The sequence below is a fragment of the Lactuca sativa genome, chromosome 9, assembly GCF_002870075.4.
Source record: "Lactuca sativa cultivar Salinas chromosome 9, Lsat_Salinas_v11, whole genome shotgun sequence".
NCBI classification, from domain to species: domain Eukaryota; kingdom Viridiplantae; phylum Streptophyta; class Magnoliopsida; order Asterales; family Asteraceae; genus Lactuca; species Lactuca sativa.
Genome location: NC_056631.2, coordinates 46,279,775 through 46,300,685, shown reverse-complemented (window position 1 = coordinate 46,300,685; position 20,911 = coordinate 46,279,775). Strand labels below are relative to the sequence as shown.

At 38.5% G+C, this 20,911-nt stretch overlaps 1 protein-coding gene across 1 annotated transcript; it reads left to right on the top strand.

Annotated features, from left to right (window-relative positions):
- Positions 1-16,043: 16,043 nt before the first annotated feature.
- Positions 16,044-18,301, top strand: LOC111876093 (O-fucosyltransferase 23). Its single transcript, XM_023872621.3, has one exon. The coding sequence runs from the start codon at positions 16,820-16,822 to the stop codon at positions 18,134-18,136; it is 1,317 nt and encodes a 438-aa protein (XP_023728389.1). The 5' UTR covers positions 16,044-16,819; the 3' UTR covers positions 18,137-18,301.
- The last annotated feature ends 2,610 nt before the right edge of the window (positions 18,302-20,911 follow it).

Genomic DNA, 20,911 nt, shown 5'->3' with positions numbered 1-20,911 from the left:
GAACAATAACTAAGGTGATTTAACTCATCATATGTTAGAAATTGGGATTGTACGTAATAAAGTAAGTGAATATTGTTGTTAAATAAATGAAATTATGATTAAAACAATTAAAAATAAACTTATGACCAAAATAAGTAAAATGAAAACCAGATATGCAAGAATCCAAATTGATCTAAGAAAGAAACCATTGAAAGCCTTGAAAAAAAACTAGAAATAACGTCTCCATACCTGGTTCGATTAGAAGAGGGACACTTGAGAGAATGATAAGATAGATTAGTGATAAGTAGAGGGAGAATCTGACTATTCACACCTGTGATAGTTTACAAAGGTGTGAGATACATGAAAGGAAGACCAAGGAAGCGATTAGGGTAGAAATTTACCTGGGTAGAGAGCGATTATTTGATGCGACCTAAGAATGATGTGTTTTCAATCCATACACCAAACACTCTTCAACCCATACCGCAAATACTGTTTTTTGATGTGATATTAAGAACAATGGACAATATTTTGACAAATGTTAGATAGTATAATGCAAACCTCATTAATAATTCATACATATATGATAATTTGAAAGAAAAAAAATCAAAAATTACCCGAAAATAGAGGGACCTTTTGACTGAGGTGTCATATTATCATTAACTTTGACAAGTTCATATAGCCTATTGTGAACACATAATCCACATCCACCTACCCATGGTGGCAGGAGGTGTCACACATCGGCGGCAGGAGGCTACTGGTGGTGGTCTTATGGTGGTTCACGGTGGTGAACAAAAAGAAAACAAAAAAAATCATGTACACACAAAATAATGACTTGGAAAGCATAAATCTGAATACCATACACATTAGAACACCCTCACATATAACCACAACTACCTAATGGTGGCGGGTGGTGGCAGAGAAACACGTCGGAAGCCTTGGCTGCCGAGCATGGTGTTAGGTGGCGCCTGGCAAGGAAAACAAAAAAGAAAGAGAAGAAAAGAATAGGCATCGATACCTTAGGTTGAAGAAAATTTTTTCCCGAGGTCCTCTTCCTCCTCCTCCCTCGACGGTGACTCAAAAATCCAACATCCCCACACAAAAACTCGAATAACTCCCTTTCTAGCCGCCAAGATGAACGAATGGAAAATTAGGGTTGTTTTAGGTTGCAAAGGGTTTGGTTAGAGGGGATGTATTGTAACGAACGAAAAATTCCAACCAATTTAAATTTTTCAAAAACAACCCGATTCCATTAAAGTTATTACAAAAAGGTTTTCAATACAATTTATTTAAAGTATTCCCAGAATCGCATCATGACAACAACATGAGGAGCGGTACGATCACACCTTCGCCTAGCCACGGTCTCCTGAAGAACCTGAAAAACATTAAACCACAACTGTAAGCCCGAAAGCTTAGTGAGATACCCCAAAATACCAACCACATATACCATACACGCATAACATGCCATAACATATCCGATCACAAAACAGCCATGCACTTCAGGTCTACTGTGTGACTGGTCCGCCGCACCGGCCAACAGTCCACCTGGTCCACCCTCCGAGTCTAGCCATATACCTCGAGTCTGCAGTGTGGTTAGTCCGCCCGCACCGGGCCTTCAGTCGGCCTGGTCCACTCTCCGAGCCTCGGCACGTCTGGTCCGCCCTCTTGGGGCCTACAGCCTATCCGGATCGCTCGCTGGGCCTTCGGGACAACCGGTCCGCCCTGGGTATCTTGGCCTACAGCACAAAGCAGGTCCCGCCTCAACCCAAATCCAGTCCAAACAACCATGTGCACATAAACATACAAACATATAACAATTCACAGTCAACAAGCCGATCAAACAAATCATGTAACATATCATCATCCTAACCAGGATACCGACCTAACCGGTCATTAGCATAGCATCACCCTACATAACAGGATATCGACCTCAACCGGGTCTCTAACACAACATATCAAAGCAATAACATAACAGCAAATACCCGGATCTCAATCCGATAAAGGGCCGACCTTGGTGCCTTAGACCCTGTTGATATAGTGAGGATAACTCACCTCGAAACTGCCGACTGAACAGATAACCCAAGCTGCTCCGATCACTGATACGATCTCCACCACTGGACAACCACCAAAGCACTAAACTCAAAACAATATACAATAATTACCAAAATGCCCCTGGAAATTAACTGGTCAACCCTTGGTCAAAGTCAAAGTCAACCCCTGATTGACTCTACTCGCCGAGTCAACCCGATGACTCGCCGAGTCCCCATGCTTAGAATTTCCCCAATTCCTCGACTCAACTCGCTGAGTCACCCCGAGACTCGCCGAGTCCAACAACTCTGAGTCCACTCACACACAACTCACCGAGTCACCCCTTGACTCACCGATTCACGGCTCAACCAGAAAGGATTGGGACTCTTCGACAAGACTCGCCGAGTCCAAGAATAGACTCGTCGAGTCTAAGGCTATCTTCAACCTACTCGCCGAGTTGTTCTTCTAATTCGTCGAGTTCCAGGCCATCTTCATCCAACTCGCCGAGTTGTTCTTCCAACTCGCCAAGTCCCAGCTTATCTTCAAGCAACTCGCCGAGTCAACCCATGTGACTCGCCGAGTTCCACCGGGTCTGAATCCATACAGAGGCTTTCCAAGCCATGCAGATGATCCAAACCATAGATCTACCCCTCCTAAGGCCACCCATCACGTAAAGTGGCAAACTTTACGTGAATCCAAGGAGATCTAGGCATTTTCACTCTAGGGTTTGGGTTTGGGACAAGATAGCTCCTTTAATCACTCACAAACAGGGACTTTTATGCATTCTAACCCTTCTCCATTCCAGATCTGAGGTAGCAACCTCAGATCTAACCTCTAAACTCCAATACACCAAAGGATAAGATCTCTAACACCTCCAAAAATGATGAATCAAGATAATAGCAGCTCAAACAATGAAATAATACCTCAAAAGGAAGCTCCAAGAGAAGATTAACCCGAATCCTTGCAAAGCCCTTTGATCCAAGCCTCTTCTCCTTCAAGATATCTTCAACAACCACCTCTCCAAGCCTCCAAATGCACTTTGATCCTCTCACACACGACAAATAGGGTTTCTGGACTTAAGAGAAAGAAGAGAGGCTGGGGGAAAGGGTGTTATGTTCTTTATATAGGGCTCATCCTCCGGATTTAGGGTTTTCTCCACTCAGCGCCTACTCGCCGAGTCCATCCACTGACTCGCCGAGTCGGCCACTTAACACGCGACCAAGTCGCGACCCTACTCGCCGAGTCCACCCATGGACTCGCCGAGTTCCCCTTCCAAATTTACTCTTTTAGCCCTTCAACTTTACTCTTGATATTCCGGGATGTTACAATTCTCCCCCACTTAAATTAGGCTTCGTCCTCGAAGCCTGCGACAACTCAACTCTAGAAATACTCCCGCAATGCGCCACCTGCATTAACCAGACCAGGTTCCTTAAGGCACAACCATCGAAACTCGAACTCACCTTCTCCTTTCTTATGGTGTCCTGACCACCGTCTCAAGCCGGCCACCGGCTTTACTCTCTGATAACCACTCTTAAACACTGAGTACTACTCATGATGCAACACTACTCCAAACATCCCCCAGGATGAACCACTACTACATACACAGTTCCCTGATCAGAATCACACTGAGAGCCCAAGACTCCCTCCCTGTATCCCTTCCGAGCCTCTTGGATCTACACCCTCAGAATTCCTTCCGTGACCTCAGCAGACATCCAATCCGGATGCGATTCCATTCCACTGCCTCAAACATGCTGCTCAATGACCATACTTGGATTACTCCAAACAAAACTCTGCGCTACTGCTTTCACTTCCGTTAATTTTCACTCCCTCTCGGAGTTACACCCCTCTCTCTTTCTTACCAAGGAAAACCACTTGGCTGCCTTGACACTATCACCAGTGCCACGACGCTCGCCCAATGCTACACCACTCCATCCTAGCGTAACCACTATCCATCCAACACACATACTTTGTCTCTACTTGCAGGAACTCTTAAGCCCATGCACTCTCTTTACTAATCAAGATCAATACCCGGGGCCATACCTTCTAATGCTATCACACCGCAACATACACAACCCATATTCTCGAACCGATCTAACAATACCTGCAGAGTCTTCAGCATGACTGGACTGCCTCACCAGGCCTTCAGCCAATCCGGACCACTCTCAGAACCTTCAGCCAATCTGGACCGCCCTCCAGTGCCTTCAGTCTGGCTGGACCGTTCTCTGAGCCTTCGGCCTGACTGGTACGCCGATCGGCCTTCAGTCTATCCGGACCGCTCAACCAGCATTCCTCATCCGAGTCATCTCTCCGGTAAATCCTCCCATGCATACTGTTCTAGCCCTCTAGGGGTTCCGAACTCAATTTCCATCACACAACTCAATCTTGGCCTGATCCCAGACCCTCCGCAAATAAGTACCCTTGGTATGTATTCCGTCCCGCATGCCTGCCACTTACTCATGCCAGCCTACACTCTTGGCTGACAGAACACTGCTGAATCCCAGACAGCTCAACAATCTCACGTACTCATCGATCATCCGGAGAATTTTCCAATTCTCCCCCACTTAGGGCACTGACTATCAACCGCCGGTCGCTATCACCGACCTCCCAGAACAACCCTGCACAAAACCAACACTTACACGCGGACTGATTTCCACTAGCACTAGCAACCTTCACAAAATCACATTTCCACACTGATCATCCCGCTCGAAAGAAACTCAATCTGCAGCTAACCATTCCTCAAAAGCAGATGCTACCAGGCATTCCGACCAACGCCAGATTCCACTAATAACCCTCATGAATAATAACCAACGAAATTCCCATACAATAACCCATAACCAAACCACAACCCTCAAAAACAACGAATACCGCACCGAAAACCACACAAAGATACTAGTACATAAACAATACTCCACAATAATCACAAGATAACAAGACATCAAGAAAGAAACATACCCGCAGCTGCATCCGGCACTGCTCTGACCTCCTCTGCCGCAAGCTGATAAGCACGACCCTGAGCCCTTGGGGGCTCCGCTCCACCCTGACCTCCACTCGTGATCCTCAAAGTGGCCTGTGCTGGAGCCTGCACCGGTCCTGCAGCAAGCTGTGGACAGTTGACCCTCAATTGTCCAACCTGATGATAATGATAACAAATCCTCAAATCCCGAACCGGCGCTGACTGCCGACAATCCCTCGCATAGTGCCCCTCCTTTCCGCACTTGCAGCATGCACCACCGGACCTACAAACTCCGGTGTGACTCCTCCCACACTTCCCACAAGCGTGGCTACTCAGATCCCCCACTCTAGAATCAACAGTCTTGGACCGTTTCGGTGCCGGCTGCGACTGCACCGATGCCTGCCTCAGCTCACGCAACTGCAACTCAATCTCTAACTCACGCCGCCTGGCGGCCTCCTGCAACTCCAACAAGATCTCGCACCTCTGCGTAGACACAAACTGTCTGATATCCCTCTTGAGCATGCTCAGATATCGAGACATCTAAGCCTGCTTCGAAGCGAACTCAGGGCAGAACATCGCCCTCTCAGTGAACATCCTGGTGATCTCAGTCACCGACTTCGAACCCTGCTTCAGCTCCAGGAACTCCTGAGCCAATCTCTCCCTCTCAACTCACGGAACATAACGAGTGCTGAACATCTCTCTGAACTGATCCCATGAAACCGCAGCCCTCTGCGCATCTGAATATGACCCCGTGGTCAATCTCCACCAATCCTTCGCCCTGAGCCTCAACAGGTTCAGAGCACACCTCACCCTCTGATCAGCAGGGCATGAACACGTGAAGAAACACCCCTCCACGTCCGATAACCATCTCATAGCAACAATCGGGTCCTGAAATCCATCAAAGGTGGGAGGCTTCGTATTATCGAAGTCCCGATACTGAAAACCCCGACCAACTCCTCCCCCTACCGCTGCTACAGCCGCTGTAGCTGCCACGGCAGCCGTCTCTGTGAAAGTCGCATAGCGCTCATCAAAATACTCAATCATGGCGGTCTTGATCGACCCAAACAGTTCCGGCAACTCAACCCGGAACAACGCAACAACCTCATCATGCAGGATCTCGCGAATCCTCGCATCCAACTCGCACGAGCTCATCTGACCAATAACCTTGGACGGCACAGACCTGCCCGGAACTCCCTCTCCTGCTCCCGATCCTGACCCGGATCCACTCCTAGCATGCCTCGGAATCTCCATACTGAAAAAACACCACAAAATCTCAGACACTTCCCACAACCCGGGAACCAACTCTCCACCCAACCCTAGAGGTCATGATTTCCCTGATACACGTATGGGTCCTGTGCTTTCAGTAGTACGGGCCCATACTACCTTCCACACCTACCCATATTTGTATGAAGTACTACCACAACACCCTAGTGAAAACATACATAACAAACGCTCAACCCTCAATACTAGAGGAACACTAGAAATCTCTCACAAGGAAACCCTAGGCTAACAGGCATCATAAATCAGGCAACATATCATGAAATCCTGAAGATCCCTAGCCTAGCACTAGCATGTTGTTCTATCAAAGCTCAAAAACAAATATCATGTATGGTATTTTGGGGTTACTTACTAACTCCGGCTGGTCGTACCTCCACGTCCTCCTTTACTCATTTTGAAAAACATTTTAAATTCTCTTTTGAAAACTCTCCTCGATTTGAGACTGGAGTCACACGAGTGTTCCTCCAATTCACTCAAACCAAGGCTCTGATACCAACTTGTAACGACCGAAAAATTCCAACCAATTTAAATTTTTCAAAAACAACCCGATTCCAATAAATTTATTACAAAAAGGTTTTTAATACAATTTATTTAAAGTATTCCCAGAATCGCATCACAACAACAACATGAGGAGCGGTACGATCACGCCTTCGCCTAGCCACGGTCTCCTGAAGAGCCTGAAAAACATTAAACCACAACTGTAAGCCCGAAAGCTTAGTGAGATATCCCCAAAATACCAACCACATATACCATACACGCATAACATGCCATAACATATCCGATCACAAAACAGCCATGCACTTCGGGTCTACTGTGTGACTGGTCCGCCGCACCGGCCAATAGTCCACCTGGTCCACCCTCCGAGTCTAGCCATATACCTCAAGTCTGCAGTGTGGTTGGTCCGCCCGCACCGGGCCTTCAATCCACCTGGTCCACTCTCTGAGTCTACAGTATGACTGGTCCACCCGCACCGGGCCTTCAGTCGGCCTGGTCCACTCTCCAAGCCTCGGCACGTCTGGTCCACCCTCTTGGGGCCTACAGCCTATCCGGACCGCTCGCTGGGCCTTCGGGACAACCGGTCCGCCCTGGGTATCTTGGCCTACAGCACAAAGCAGGACCCGCCTCAACCCAAATCTAGTCCAAACAACCATGTGCACATAAACATACAAACATATAACAATTCACAGTCAACAAGACGATCAAACAAATCATGTAATATATCATCATCCTAACCAGGATACCGACCTAACTGGTCACTAGCATAGCATCACCCTACATAACAGGATACCGACCCAACCGGGTCTCTAACACATACCATCCTAACTACCAGGATGCAAACATATCAAAGCAATAACATAACAGCAAATACCCGGATCTCAATCCGATAAAGGGCCGACCTTGGTGCCTTAGACCCTGTTGATAAAGTGAGGATAACTCACCTCGAAACTGCCGACTGAACAGATAACCCAAGTTGCTCCGATCACTGATACGATCTCCACCACTGGACAACCACCAAAGCACTAAACTCAAAACAATATCCAACAATTACCAAAATGCCCCTGGAAATTAACTGGTCAACCCTTGGTCAAAGTCAAAGTCAACCCCTGACTGACTCTACTCGCCGAGTCAACCCGATGACTCGCCGAGTCCCCATGCTCAGAATTTCCCCAATTCCTCGACTCAACTCGTCGAGTCACCCCGAGACTCGCCGAGTCCAACAACTCTGAGTCCACTCACACACAACTCACCGAGTCACCCCTTGACTCACCGATTCACGGCTCAACCAGAAAGGATTGGGACTCTTCGACAAGACTCGCCGAGTCCAAGAATAGACTCGTCGAGTCTAAGGCTATCTTCAACCTACTCGCCGAGTTGTTCTTCCAACTCGTCGAGTTCCATGCCATCTTCATCCAACTCGCCGAGTTGTTCTTCCAACTCGTCGAGTCCTAACTTATCTTCAAGCAACTCGCCGAGTCAACCCATGTGACTCGCCGAGTTCCACCGGGTCTGAATCCATACAGAGGCTTTCCAATCCATGCAGATGATCCAAACCATAGATCTACCCCTCCTAAGGCCACCCATCACGTAAAGTGGCAAACTTTACGTGAATCCAAGGAGATCTAGGCATTTTCAATCTAAGGTTTGGGTTTGGGACAAGATAGCTCCTTCAATCACTCACAAATAGGGACTTTTATGCATTCTAACCCTTCTCCATTCCAGATCTGAGGTAGCAACCTCAAATCTAACCTCTAAACTCCAATACACCAAAGGATAAGATCTCTAACACCTCCAAAAATGATGAATCAAGATAATAGCAGCTCAAACAATGAAATAATACCTCAAAAGGAAGCTCCAAGAGAAGATTAACCCGAATCCTTGCAAAGCCCTTTGATCCAAGCCTCTTCTCCTTCAAGATTTCTTCAACAACCACCTCTCCAAGCCTCCAAATGCACTTTGATCCTCTCACACATGACAACTAGGGTTTCTGGACTTAAGAGAGAGAAGAGAGGCTGGGGGAAAGGATGTTATGTTCTTTATATAGGGCTCATCCTCCGGATTTAGGGTTTTCTCCACTCAGCGCCTACTCACCGAGTCCATCCACTGACTCGCCGATTCGACCACTTAACACGCGACCAAGTCGCGACCTTACTCGCCGAGTCCACCCATGGACTCGCCGAGTTCCCCTTCCAAATTTACTCTTTTAGCCCTTCAACTTTACTCTTGATATTCCGGGATGTTACATGTATGAACTAAATATGAGCAATCGACCCTAACAGAAGATCCCAAGGGGACCCCTACGTCAAAATGAGGCTTTCATCCTAAGGGTACCTACATTAAAATGTGGCCGCCAATTAGGGTTATTTTTAATGTGGAGGATGTAGTTGGAGATTTTCTTGTAGAGAAAGCCTGAGTTGTTATGGATGAATGGATGAACAAATAGGGGTTGGAGGCACTGGAGGTAGGTGAAGACGAAAGCCCTAGGGTTTCTTTCTTGCTAATTCAAAGATTAGCATAGATGGCAGAAAGTGGAAGCATCAGTAGAGGGAACAAGGGAAACTGAGATTGGATCGAATAGGTAGGGGTTTTAATTTTTGGGGATTCCATTACCCTCTAAGGCTATTAAAATGCAGGTTTCATTAAGAAATTATAAAACGACATGTTTAGATGACACACTTTTTATAATAAGCCCCCTCTCTGTTTTTTTCCGAAACCAATTTTAGGGCACGCAAAAATGCACGTCCTAAATCCTTCAAATTTCTAAAGAGCTGAAAAAAAAATTTGGTCACAAACTTTTGCGTATCATAAATCGTGTGCTAAAATTAGATTTAAATCAAGAAGAAAGTGTGTGTATGTGTTTGTGTGCTAAAATTAGATTTAAATCAAGAAGAAATTATTTTTAGGTCACAAACTTGATTAGGTCACTAGAGTCGTAGGTAAAATTAGATTTAAATCAAGAAGAAAGTGTGTGTATGTGTTTGTGTCATGTTCTCTAGGTTTAGGGTTTAATGAAATCAAAGAAGTAGATGATATGGAACTAAATCAAATCGAATCTAAAACCATCCCACAACTTGATTAGGTCAGTAGAATCGTAGCTAAAATTAGATTTAAATCAAGAATAAAGTGTGTGTATGTGTTTGTGTCATGTTCTTGTTTCACTCTACTCATTCTAACGAAGATCCTTTTAAGGATCAAAAGAATTTAAACGAACCAGACAACAAGAAATAAACATTACCAATTCCAGGTCCTACTTATAACTCATCATATCATTCAACCGGGTGGTACACGTTTAATTATTCTACATATCATCAAAAGAGTACAAATTACATCGATGATATGGAAAAAAATGTTCCTCCAGAAGCCGGATTGGTCTAGATTTGTAATTAACTTGAGGTTAGTATGGGAAGAATCTAAGTTTAAACGTGAGTGGATCAAGGATTTGAATGAGTTTGATAAAATTAAAAATCCTCTTTCTTTGCTTATGTGTGCGAGGGAGAGAAAGAGAGAGAGAGAGAGAGAGAGGGGGAAAGAGAGAGGGCCTCATATTTGTTATTAATAAAACAATAAATTAAATAGAAAAAACATAAAAAAATATATCAGGAGGACATTTTAGTCTTTTTAATTTTCCGAGGAAACAAAACCACATAAAAACTAGGCCAAAAGGACCACGAAGCCAAAAAAGTCGGGGTTTAAACTAAAACCCGTAAAATTGCATACCACAAGCACCATTTTTCATTTTTTTTCCCTATAATCTATTTACACAAAACATATATAACACAACTATCAGAAATAAAAAGAAACTGGTTTAATCAAAAGAAACTTGATTTAAATAGTTTATCGAAAGAATTTGTTAAGATTGTTGGTTTAATGAATCTGCAAAATAAATAATTAGTAAATAATAACTCTGATTGATTGAGGCTCATGTTTGACACGATTCCCTTAAACATATTCGTCGTCTGCTCCCAAGGTATAACAACTAAAGAAGTGTATAATGTCAGATTTGATCATTAATTTGCCTGAAAATATCGCCGAAAATAGTATGCACAAAGAAAGAGAAGAGAATTTCGATTAGGTATCTTGGAATGAGAAGCCAATGTCTCTTTACATACTAATATTTGTAACTGTATTCATTAATTAGAAATTAAATAAATTAACTATGCATTAACTCACATTAAATGCATCAGTTTCAAAAACTCTAACATGGACCAAAGCTGTAAAATTCTGCAAAATGTGGCAACCAAAGCTATAAAATACGATTCCCTTAAACATATTCGTCGTCTGCTCCCAAGGTATAACAGCTAAAGAAGTGTATAATGTCAGATTTGATCATTTGCCTAAAAATATCGCCGAAAATAGTATGCACAAAGAAGGAGAAGAGAATTTCGATTAGGTATCTTGGAATGAGAAACCAATGTCTCTTTATATACTAATATTTGTAACTGTATTCATTAATTAGAAATTAAATAAATTAACTATGCATTAACTCACATTAAATGCATCAGTTTCAAAAACTCTAACATGGACCAAAGCTGTAAAATTATGCAAAATGTGGCGACCAAAGCTATAAAATTCTGCAAAATGTGGCTTGTGTGAGCCCGAAATTTCTGAGTTGCATTTGTGTCTGAAGTCATGCCCACACAAAAGTTCGTTGATTTTTGATTACAAACTCCATGATTTGCATCGCATCGCGCGTGCATACGTGTTACAATAAAGCTATACATAAAAACTTACAAACTCATTACACCTCTATACTTATAAACCCACTAAGAGTATTTTTTTACTCCTATGTGAGACATATTCCTACAACCACTTTATTTGCTCATCTTTGAGTATCAATATTTCATTCACACATACTCCGTTTTGGACATATCATATATCATTTCGAAGCTCTCACGGAGGAAAACATAACCCGCTAAGAACTAATAATATATACAATATATATTTATATTTAAATGTGTCCAAAGTTTAACAAAAAATACATAATTTTTTTTTTGTAAATTTTCCAACACAAAATAGATATATGATGAATAAAAAATTAATTATTAAATTACAATTTTGAAATATTGGTATATTAAATATCCAAAAATCTAAATAAAATGTGTTTAAAATGGAGTTAATCATAATAATAATGAAATTTGTGACTTATAAGTTTCCTATTTAAAGTTGAGTTAATTAACACATACTAGTACGACTGCCTTTTGGTGATGGATTCTGAAATATGGTGGTGTTAATTTTCATATTTTTTCGTCAGTAATGAACATAAACTTATCCAAATGATTGTTTTCATGACAGTTTACTGAAAACATGTCACCACTGTAAATCTAACTTCACACATTAACAATTTTATATAAGAACACCGATAAGAAGTAACAAGGCCGAAAACGGTGACCAAAATGCCCTCTTTTATAACAGGTTTTTATTTGATATGTACATTTACCTTGTATCGGTTATTAATTAAGTGAGACGTAAAAACATATAAGGTGACAAATTTAAGATTTACTAATATGACATTTGGTCACCGTTTTCAACCGAGACACTACTTGTCACAGTTTTTTTTTTCATGTGACAAATGTCTATATAAGATTTAATCACTTGAAATGAAACTTCGACACCTTATATGTCTTTAGGACTTATTTAATAACCGTTACAATATAAAGGTACATATCAAATAAAAAAACACGTTGTCAAAGATAACATTTGGCCATCATTTACGACAATGACATTACTTGTTAATATTCTTATGTAAAACCATTGTTAATGTTTGAAGTTTGATTTGTAATGATGACATGTTTTTAGTAACTAACATGAAAGTAATCATATAAATTAGTTTATGACCTTTAGGCTTGGGAGAGTGGCCTCGACACCCTTCTCGCCAAAACCTTCGCTAAGATATGACACACCATTCCTTAAGGGTCGCTAAGCAAGTTGCCAAGACTAGCTCGCCAAGGAGGTAGCGTAAAGAGAGAGAAAAGTGTAAAGGTTTGAGATTGGTTGCTGCACTTTGACTCTCATTTAATCACCTTTCATCCTATTTTTTATTTAAAAAAAAACTTTTTTTAAGACATGTTAGTGAGGTGGAAGGCAAAATGTTAGTGAGTGGAAGGCAAAAAAAAATAACGTGGCAGCAAAAAAAATAATGTGGTTAGGTGTTAGGAGTACTACCACTCATTATAAAAACCAACACCATCCCGTTTTCAGAAACTTTCGCTAAAAGCTAGTTTTACACAAATGTCAACCATAAATTAATAATTTCTAATGGGTCGTTTTCAGCAAGATTGTCTAAAAACAAGATGTATATTGAACAAGTAGATGATTAAATGGAAATATAAGTCATTTATTTGGAATGGGGACAGATTTTCTAAAAACAACATGAAGATGATTAAATGGAAATTATAAGTTATTTATTTGGAATGGGGACATGAGAAAGCTAAAAAGAAAAGTTTTAAAAAGGCAAAGACATATGCAGAGAGAAGTACAGAATTATCTCTGCCAATAAAATCCATGTGGCAGGAGGCTGCCGGCCCTCCCCTTTCTTTCCCCCTCATCAAAAAATAATTTATTTTGTCAACATAGATAAATACACAGAAAGATGATTAAATAGTATTTATTTTATATTATAAATTACAGAATTGTATATATCATTATTAACAATAAACATAAAATTACGTAAATGCCATATATTTTTTATTCTTTTTAAATAAATAAGTAAAATATTTTTAGTAACTAATCGCAAGTTTTAATTTTAATAGATGTGAAACTGCAAAATATATGTGAACTACAAGTTTACTAACATTTTCATTCCAACATTATTTTTACACTAAAAAGTAAAAAGTTAGTGCAAATAATGTTTAATCATAAATTTCATGCTTTTCATATCAAAAATTATATTATTAATATATTCTGTATTTAGAACTTAGTCAAAAACTAATTTTCTATTAATTAACAAATATATGTTGCATCATTTTTATTCCAATATATTTTTAAATTATTAAAGTTAATTGCATGTTTTATTACAATATTGTATTGTAAGAGATACATAAAATTTTAAATAACATGTTATCATGTTTTAACTATTTAAAATAAATTTAAAAAATTTGAAGTAGATTCGAAACATAAAAACTAGTCACATATAAAATATAACAATAAATAGTTACATATAAATTATAACTATTCAATAAAAAATAAACAAAAAATATAGAGTAAGTTACATGAATGGTCCCCATGGTTTAGGGTAATTTAAGCGTTTGCTCTATAACTTTTTTATTTTTTTTTATTTTTTTTTATTTTTTTTTTTTTAACTTAGAAGGTCCCTGTTGTTTGTTTTTGTTACGTGTTGTGTTTCTGTCTTACCTAAAAAGACTATTTTTTCCTTGATTTTTTAATTTATTTAAATAAACATACCCCAACTCCACCCCCATCACCTTACCTTACCTATCCTACCATTTTTTCTATCTAAATAATAATCTTTTTAGGTAAGACATGGACCAAATGCATAATAAAAACAAATAGTAAGGACCAAATACATAACAAAAACAAACTGCAGGGACCTTTCAAATTAAAAAAATAAGTTAATGACCAAACAAGTAAATTATCCAAACCATAGGGACCATTCGTATAACTTACTCAAAAATATATTAACTTAAAACCGGAAGGAACAAACTTAACGACTAAACTTTTAATAAATAATTTAAAATCAAATTTGATATTATAAACTTTTTTTAGATTAAAATATTGTAAGTAATGAAATTTGGTTGAGAAAGAATGAAGAAAAAAAATACAATAAAAATAGAATTTGTAGTGAGTTTGGATATAAATATATTTATATAAACAATTATTACATATCACATGTGGTAACATATGAGAATCACATGAGCTCGTAAAAGTGAAAATGAAAATATTGGAATCCAAGGGGTATTATAAAGTAGTGTAAAGTATACGAATAGTACCTATAGTTTAGGGTAATTTGTATATTTGGTTCCTAATTTAATTTTTTAATTAGAAAGGTCCCTACGGTTTGTTTTTGTTACGTGTTTGGTCCATACTATTTGTGTTTGTTACACGTTTGGTCATTGTCTTACCTAAAAATAGTATTATTTTAAATCGGAAAAAATGATGAGGTAGGTAAGGTAAAGTGAGTGAGTGAGGTTGGGAGTGTGTTTATTTAAATAAATTAAAAAATCAAGGAAAAAAATAGTCTTTTTAGGTAAGACAAAGACCAAGCGCGTAACAAAAACAAACTATAGGGACCTTCCGAGTTAAAAAAGTAAGTTAGGGACCAAACACGCAAATTACCCTAAACCATTGGGACCATTCGTGAAATTTACTCTATAAGGTATAAACACATCAATTACTCACTTTATCCGATTTATAATTTTAATTTTTTTTCTTCAAATCACTCTAATGTTTCCAAAACCAAACGTACAAAATCTGAACTTACTTACTTACCTTGTGTCAAATTGAATATATATAAAATATTCAAACTAGATTAAAAATAATACTATGATAAATTCAATTTCATAAGAATCCCATGATTATTTTGGAGAGGATTGAATGAAAATGTTATATTGGGAGGGGTTAGGTGTGAGTGTCGGTAAGTTGTACATATTCATGAAAAAATTATGGTTCTACAGAAGTACATGCACACATTTAATTGTTAAAAATGAATTATTATTTATTAATGTATCACTTAATGTGTTGAAACCTTTTTATTTCCATTGTCTCCAATAAATCTTTATTTATTTTCACTTAAGCTAAAAGTAAATGCAAATATACACCTTTTATATATAATTTATCCTCACAAATCAATCTATCTCATAACATGTTTTTGTCAAAGAATAAAAGATTTAATCTGATATCATAAATGTATTTGATGAAATGTACATAATGTCAATAATTAAACAAAAAAAAAAAAAAAATCTAAGAAAGACAATTTCGTATACTTTTAAACCATCCTAGATAATAATTTTAAATTATTATCTTTATAAAAACGAACTTAGGCATTATATATATAGAGGACAATAATTCTGTGGAATCTTGTAAATTATTGTGCTCGCACACCCTGTTTTTACGACTCCCATGTGTATACGAAACTCTTATTGGATTTATCACCCTTTTTAATTATGTTTATTAAATTTTTTGGTACAAAAATATTAATAATAAATTAATTACCCACTTCCTTCCCTCTTTCCTTTCTCTTTGAAAATGTCAACATCTGTTAATTTATTTTATAATTATCAAGCATCATCTTTATTATGTAACTTGACCTTTACAACCTATTTTTCATTTTTTATATTTTTTATTTTCCACTTTGGGAGGCTGTACCCAAGTTGTCCCTTTCTTTCTTTTCTTAAAACAAAATTAAAACGGAACAACATTTATACGATCATTTTAGGTTTGCTTTCAAACCAAGAGAAATCTGTAGATTATGATTTGATTTCTCTTTCGGGTTGCTTTCAGACCAACATAATTCTGAAGATTGTAGTCCTTCTTTGTTGCAATCGAAATTCAAGACGAACGAACGCGTTTTGATTTCTTGATTTTTGTTGGTTGGAATCTGAATTCGATCATCGTTTCCCTTTCTGTTCTTCTCCCCCTTCAAGAAAATTCGTTGCTCTTTTCCCTTTTTTTTTTCCATCGAATCATCGTCTGTTCTTTATTCAGAGTATTCCCAAAGTTTCCAGTCTCTTTTCTCTCTCTGTTTCTTACTCGTCTGTGTGTGAGAGAGAGAGAGAAAGAGGCTGATTGCATGCACTTGAATCAGTTTTTCTCTATCTGATTTTGTTCAAAGGATTAGGGATTTTGGCTCTTTCCATTCGATTTGCACAACAAATCCTGTTATTGTTTAGCTTCTGTGTGTGTTTTTAGTGCGTGAGAGACAGAGGAAGAAGGCGGATTAACTGCATGCACTTAACGCGTTATTTTATTAAAAAATTCGCTCTGGTTGATTGAATTCCGATGAAGTCTCTGGATTTGTGCGTGGATTTCAGGTGAGAGAACTTGTTCCTTTGATTGCGCAATTACTTACAATTAATTGTTGAATTCAGTAAAGTTCACCTGCTTCTTTTTCAAGTCGATTGAAATGCATGTATGAATTTTGCTACCATTTATAAGTTTCAAATGGACTTAATTGTAACAAAATTGAAGCATTTAAGATTCTTTGGAGTCCGTTTGAGCTCTCTTCTCTCTAAAAGCTTGTTCTTAATTGTAACCGCATTAATCATCCGAACCCTTTTCCTTCCGGAATCCTTTAGATTTAGAACTCGTAACCTCCATGAATTCGATTTATTACAATCAAAATCCGGAAACCCCAGGACGAGATTCTTAGAGGTACCTCAGATTGTATGGGGATTAAACAACCAAAAGATCGCCTTCGCAAGAGCTTGTTTAACTGCAAGATTACTAAACAGAACCCTTCTCATGCCTAGCTTAAGCGCATCTTTATTCTACAAAGAAATCGATCAATTACAACCGATTTCATTTGATAAAGTGTTTCAGTTCGATAAATTCAATTCACTCTGTAAAGGGTTTGTCCAATTGGGTCGATATTCTGATCTCCATAACCACAGCGACATTGTTACTGTTCAGAAGGGAAGTGGCAGACGATGGACGCCTGAAAGAGATCTCGATCAATTACACAACTTGAAGCATGACGAATCCGAGACGATTCGTGTAGCTGGAAAAAACCCGTTTCTATGGCATGATCATTGGCCTGTGAAAGATTATGCGCAGGTGTTTGAATGCTTAGTTTTAGTAGAAGAATTCTCAAACGAAGCTGATAAAGTTGTAGCCAAGATAAGAGAATTCGGCTCCAAATCCAAATCCAAATCAAAATCAAATATCGATTCTCCATATGTAGCAGTTCATATGAGAATTGAAAAAGATTGGATGATACACTGCAAAAAACTACAACAAAGAGCAAATGTATCCGAAATTTGTAGTAGCAAAAACGAGATCACAACTCGGGTATCCAACATCCCGGGTCTAAAAACACCAACGGTTCTTTACCTTGCTGTAGCTGATGCACTTCTTGAAGACGGGTCGATTTTGAACGGGTGGGGCCCCGGGTTGCACCCGGTTGAGAAGAAGAAACTGGGTGTTGTAGAGATTTACAAGAATCATCCGTATTTGATTCAATCTGCGATTGATTATGAAGTTTGTTTGAGGGCAGATGTGTTTGTGGGGAACAGTTATTCGACATTTTCGAGTTTGGTTGTTCTTGAAAGGAGTCAGAAGATGGTGAAAATGGGGGTTAAAAGAGGATGTGAGATTGGGATGAATGTTAAATGGCCATCTTTTGCTTATAATTTGAAAGGGGAGTTTGGAGGTCCGAGGCCATGGATGACTGATTTTTTGGATTCAAGTTTACAGGCAATTAGTTATGGGTCTAATAATATTTCATGTTGAGTTGAGGAGATTGGTTAGGATATAAATTGGTTTATATATTACATTGATGATTCTTTTTGTAAACATGTTGAGTTGTATAGATATTGTTATACTGAATCTTGTAAACAATTTAAGGTTGTGTTTCTATTGGAAAATCTTTGGTATTTAATTACTTAACAGGTAAAATGCACCGGTTTACATCAACATGTTTCATTTCTCAACCATTAGGCGCACATCGCAAGATGCAATTTGTCACAATTTGAGAATTTCATATTTTTGAGTTTTTCATTTTCTTTGAGTTTAGTGACTTTTTTTTAGTGTTTTATCAAAGCATCTTGCTTTTGTTTTGTGTTTGGGGAAAGATTATGTAGCCATTGTGGGCTACACCATATCAACATATTATTTTTAGGGGTGAGGATATGGTTAGTCAGCTTTGGGTTTGAAGATTCAGGTTAGTCGGTTTGGTTAAACGATTCAGGTTATTCGATTTGGTGTTGGTCACTAAACCGACTGATAGTGTTGACTTTAGGTTAATCGGTTTTCAGATTGTCCGGGTTCGATTTGGTCACCTCAAATAATAATTTTATGTATTATATATTTTTGAAAAACAAGAAATCTTGTGAAGACGAAGTAGGGGTGTCAATTTATGACACGACACGACAAAAATAAACGAAACGAAATCGGGGCGAAATCAAAATTTGTGCTCGTGTCAAGATTAAAAAACACGATGTCGTGTCGTGTCGTGTTCGTGTTCATAAATCGACACAGAATTGACACGATTAAGCATATGGTTGTCGTGTTTTTCGTGTTTGTCGTTTTTGTCGTGTTATATATCTTTAAGTAAGAATGAAATACACTAATAATTATGTAATATTATCTTTGTCGTGTCGTGTCTTGTTGTCGTGTTTTAATTGGTTCGTTTTTGTGTTAATGAAAAAAAACACGACATCGTATCGTGTCGTGTTCGTGTCATTCAAAACTGTCGTGTCAGACAAAAACACGACACGACTGCTCGGTTTGAGAGCTAAGACGAAGAGAATAATAGTATTGTCACTAAAAGAACATGTGCTTCCTTGGGCCATTCCAAACAAATAAAAGAACTTGCCGCAATTTTTTATAATTTTTTAAACGATCTTATCCTCACATCTAGAATTGTCAATTTTGTACTTGGAATGTTTGAATCTATGCATGACTTCCTTTAAAGCCAAAAACAAAAATGTTTGATCTTTATTTTATAAAAAATGGTCGTTTCTTTACGTCATTGTCCATGTAGTCCTTTACTTTAATTTTGAAATATATTTTTATTTTTTTTAATTTAGGAAATGAACATAAAATTGTTTTTATTTTCTTCAAATATGATAAATCGCATCAAAACATCATTGTTTCTCCATTACCTTATATATAAAATTTTGAGAAAATTGCAAAGTTATGGGTATGTTCATTTCTTGGGTTAGACTCCAATGGCTTTCAAAATTATGGGCATGGTTATTTTGGTTTACTTTCATTATGTATATATCACCGGATACAACCCTTTTAAGTAGGGATGAGATTTAGAACCGGAAAACTGGATCGGAACCGGAATCGGATCGGAACCGAAACCGTTAGAACCGGAATATATAAAACCGGTTCCGGTTATGGGTTTAAAAATTTGCTTTATCCAGGTTTTGGGTAATCCGGGTTTGGGTCCATTGGCTCCAGGTAAATCGGGTCTAAAACCGGAACTAGTGTTAGGAACCAGAACCACTTTTAGGGCCGGAACCGGTTTTTGTGAAACGTTTAAAAGATGCATATTTCATTCGTTTCAACTCCGATTGACATGCAATTTTTTCCAACGTGTATTTTAGAGTTTGTACATAATTTTAAACTACAAATTTGTTATTTTTAGTATTATATTTATTGACTTACAGTCCCCCAAAGTCGAGATATGAAAGCTGAAAATTTTTAGTTTTTCAATTTTTTTGTATTCTGTGAAAGTTTTAAAACATGCATATCTAATTCGTTTGAAGCCGAATTGACAAGTGGTTTTTTTTCCAACTTTTAGTTTAGAGTTTATACATGAGTTTAGACTATACTTTTGTCATTTTTGGTTTAATATTCAATGATTTACAGTCCCCAAAGTTGGGATATCAAAACTTAAAATTTTCAACTTTTTAGCTATATGTTTTTGTACTTTGTAGTCTATGAAAATGTTAACACATGCATATCTCATTCATTTAAAGTCGGATTGACATGCAGTTTTTTCCAGAGTGTAGTTTAGAGTTTGTGCATGATTTTAGACTATAATCTTGTCAATTTTGGTTTTATATTCAGTGAGTTATAGTCCCCTAAAAAACGGGATATCAATATGAAAAATTTCAAAGTTCAAACCACTAAGTAATTACCAAAAAATTCCGGTTTTTCCGGGTTTTTTGGTTCTAAAACCACTTTATCCGGTTCCAACCTACCCACTTTGATGTTTCCGGGTTTTCCGGTTCTAGACCCACTTTACCTGGAACCGAACCGGAACCGGTTCCTATATACCGGTCCGGTTTCCGGTTCTATAAAATCCCGTTAACCGGTTCCGAGTTTTCCAGGTCTGGGTCCATCCGATCCGGGTTTGGACCCACTTTCATCCCTACTCTTAAGATCACATGTTAACACACCTCATTTGCCCCTCATATGAAGGTAAAATTGTCTTTTCATTTTGGTCTTATCTACATTTCATTACTGCCATTATGGAAATAGATTACTAACTATGCTCCAACTCATAACCCTTAGATTTTAATTGTCCTTTCATCTTTTTTCTCCTTCATTCTC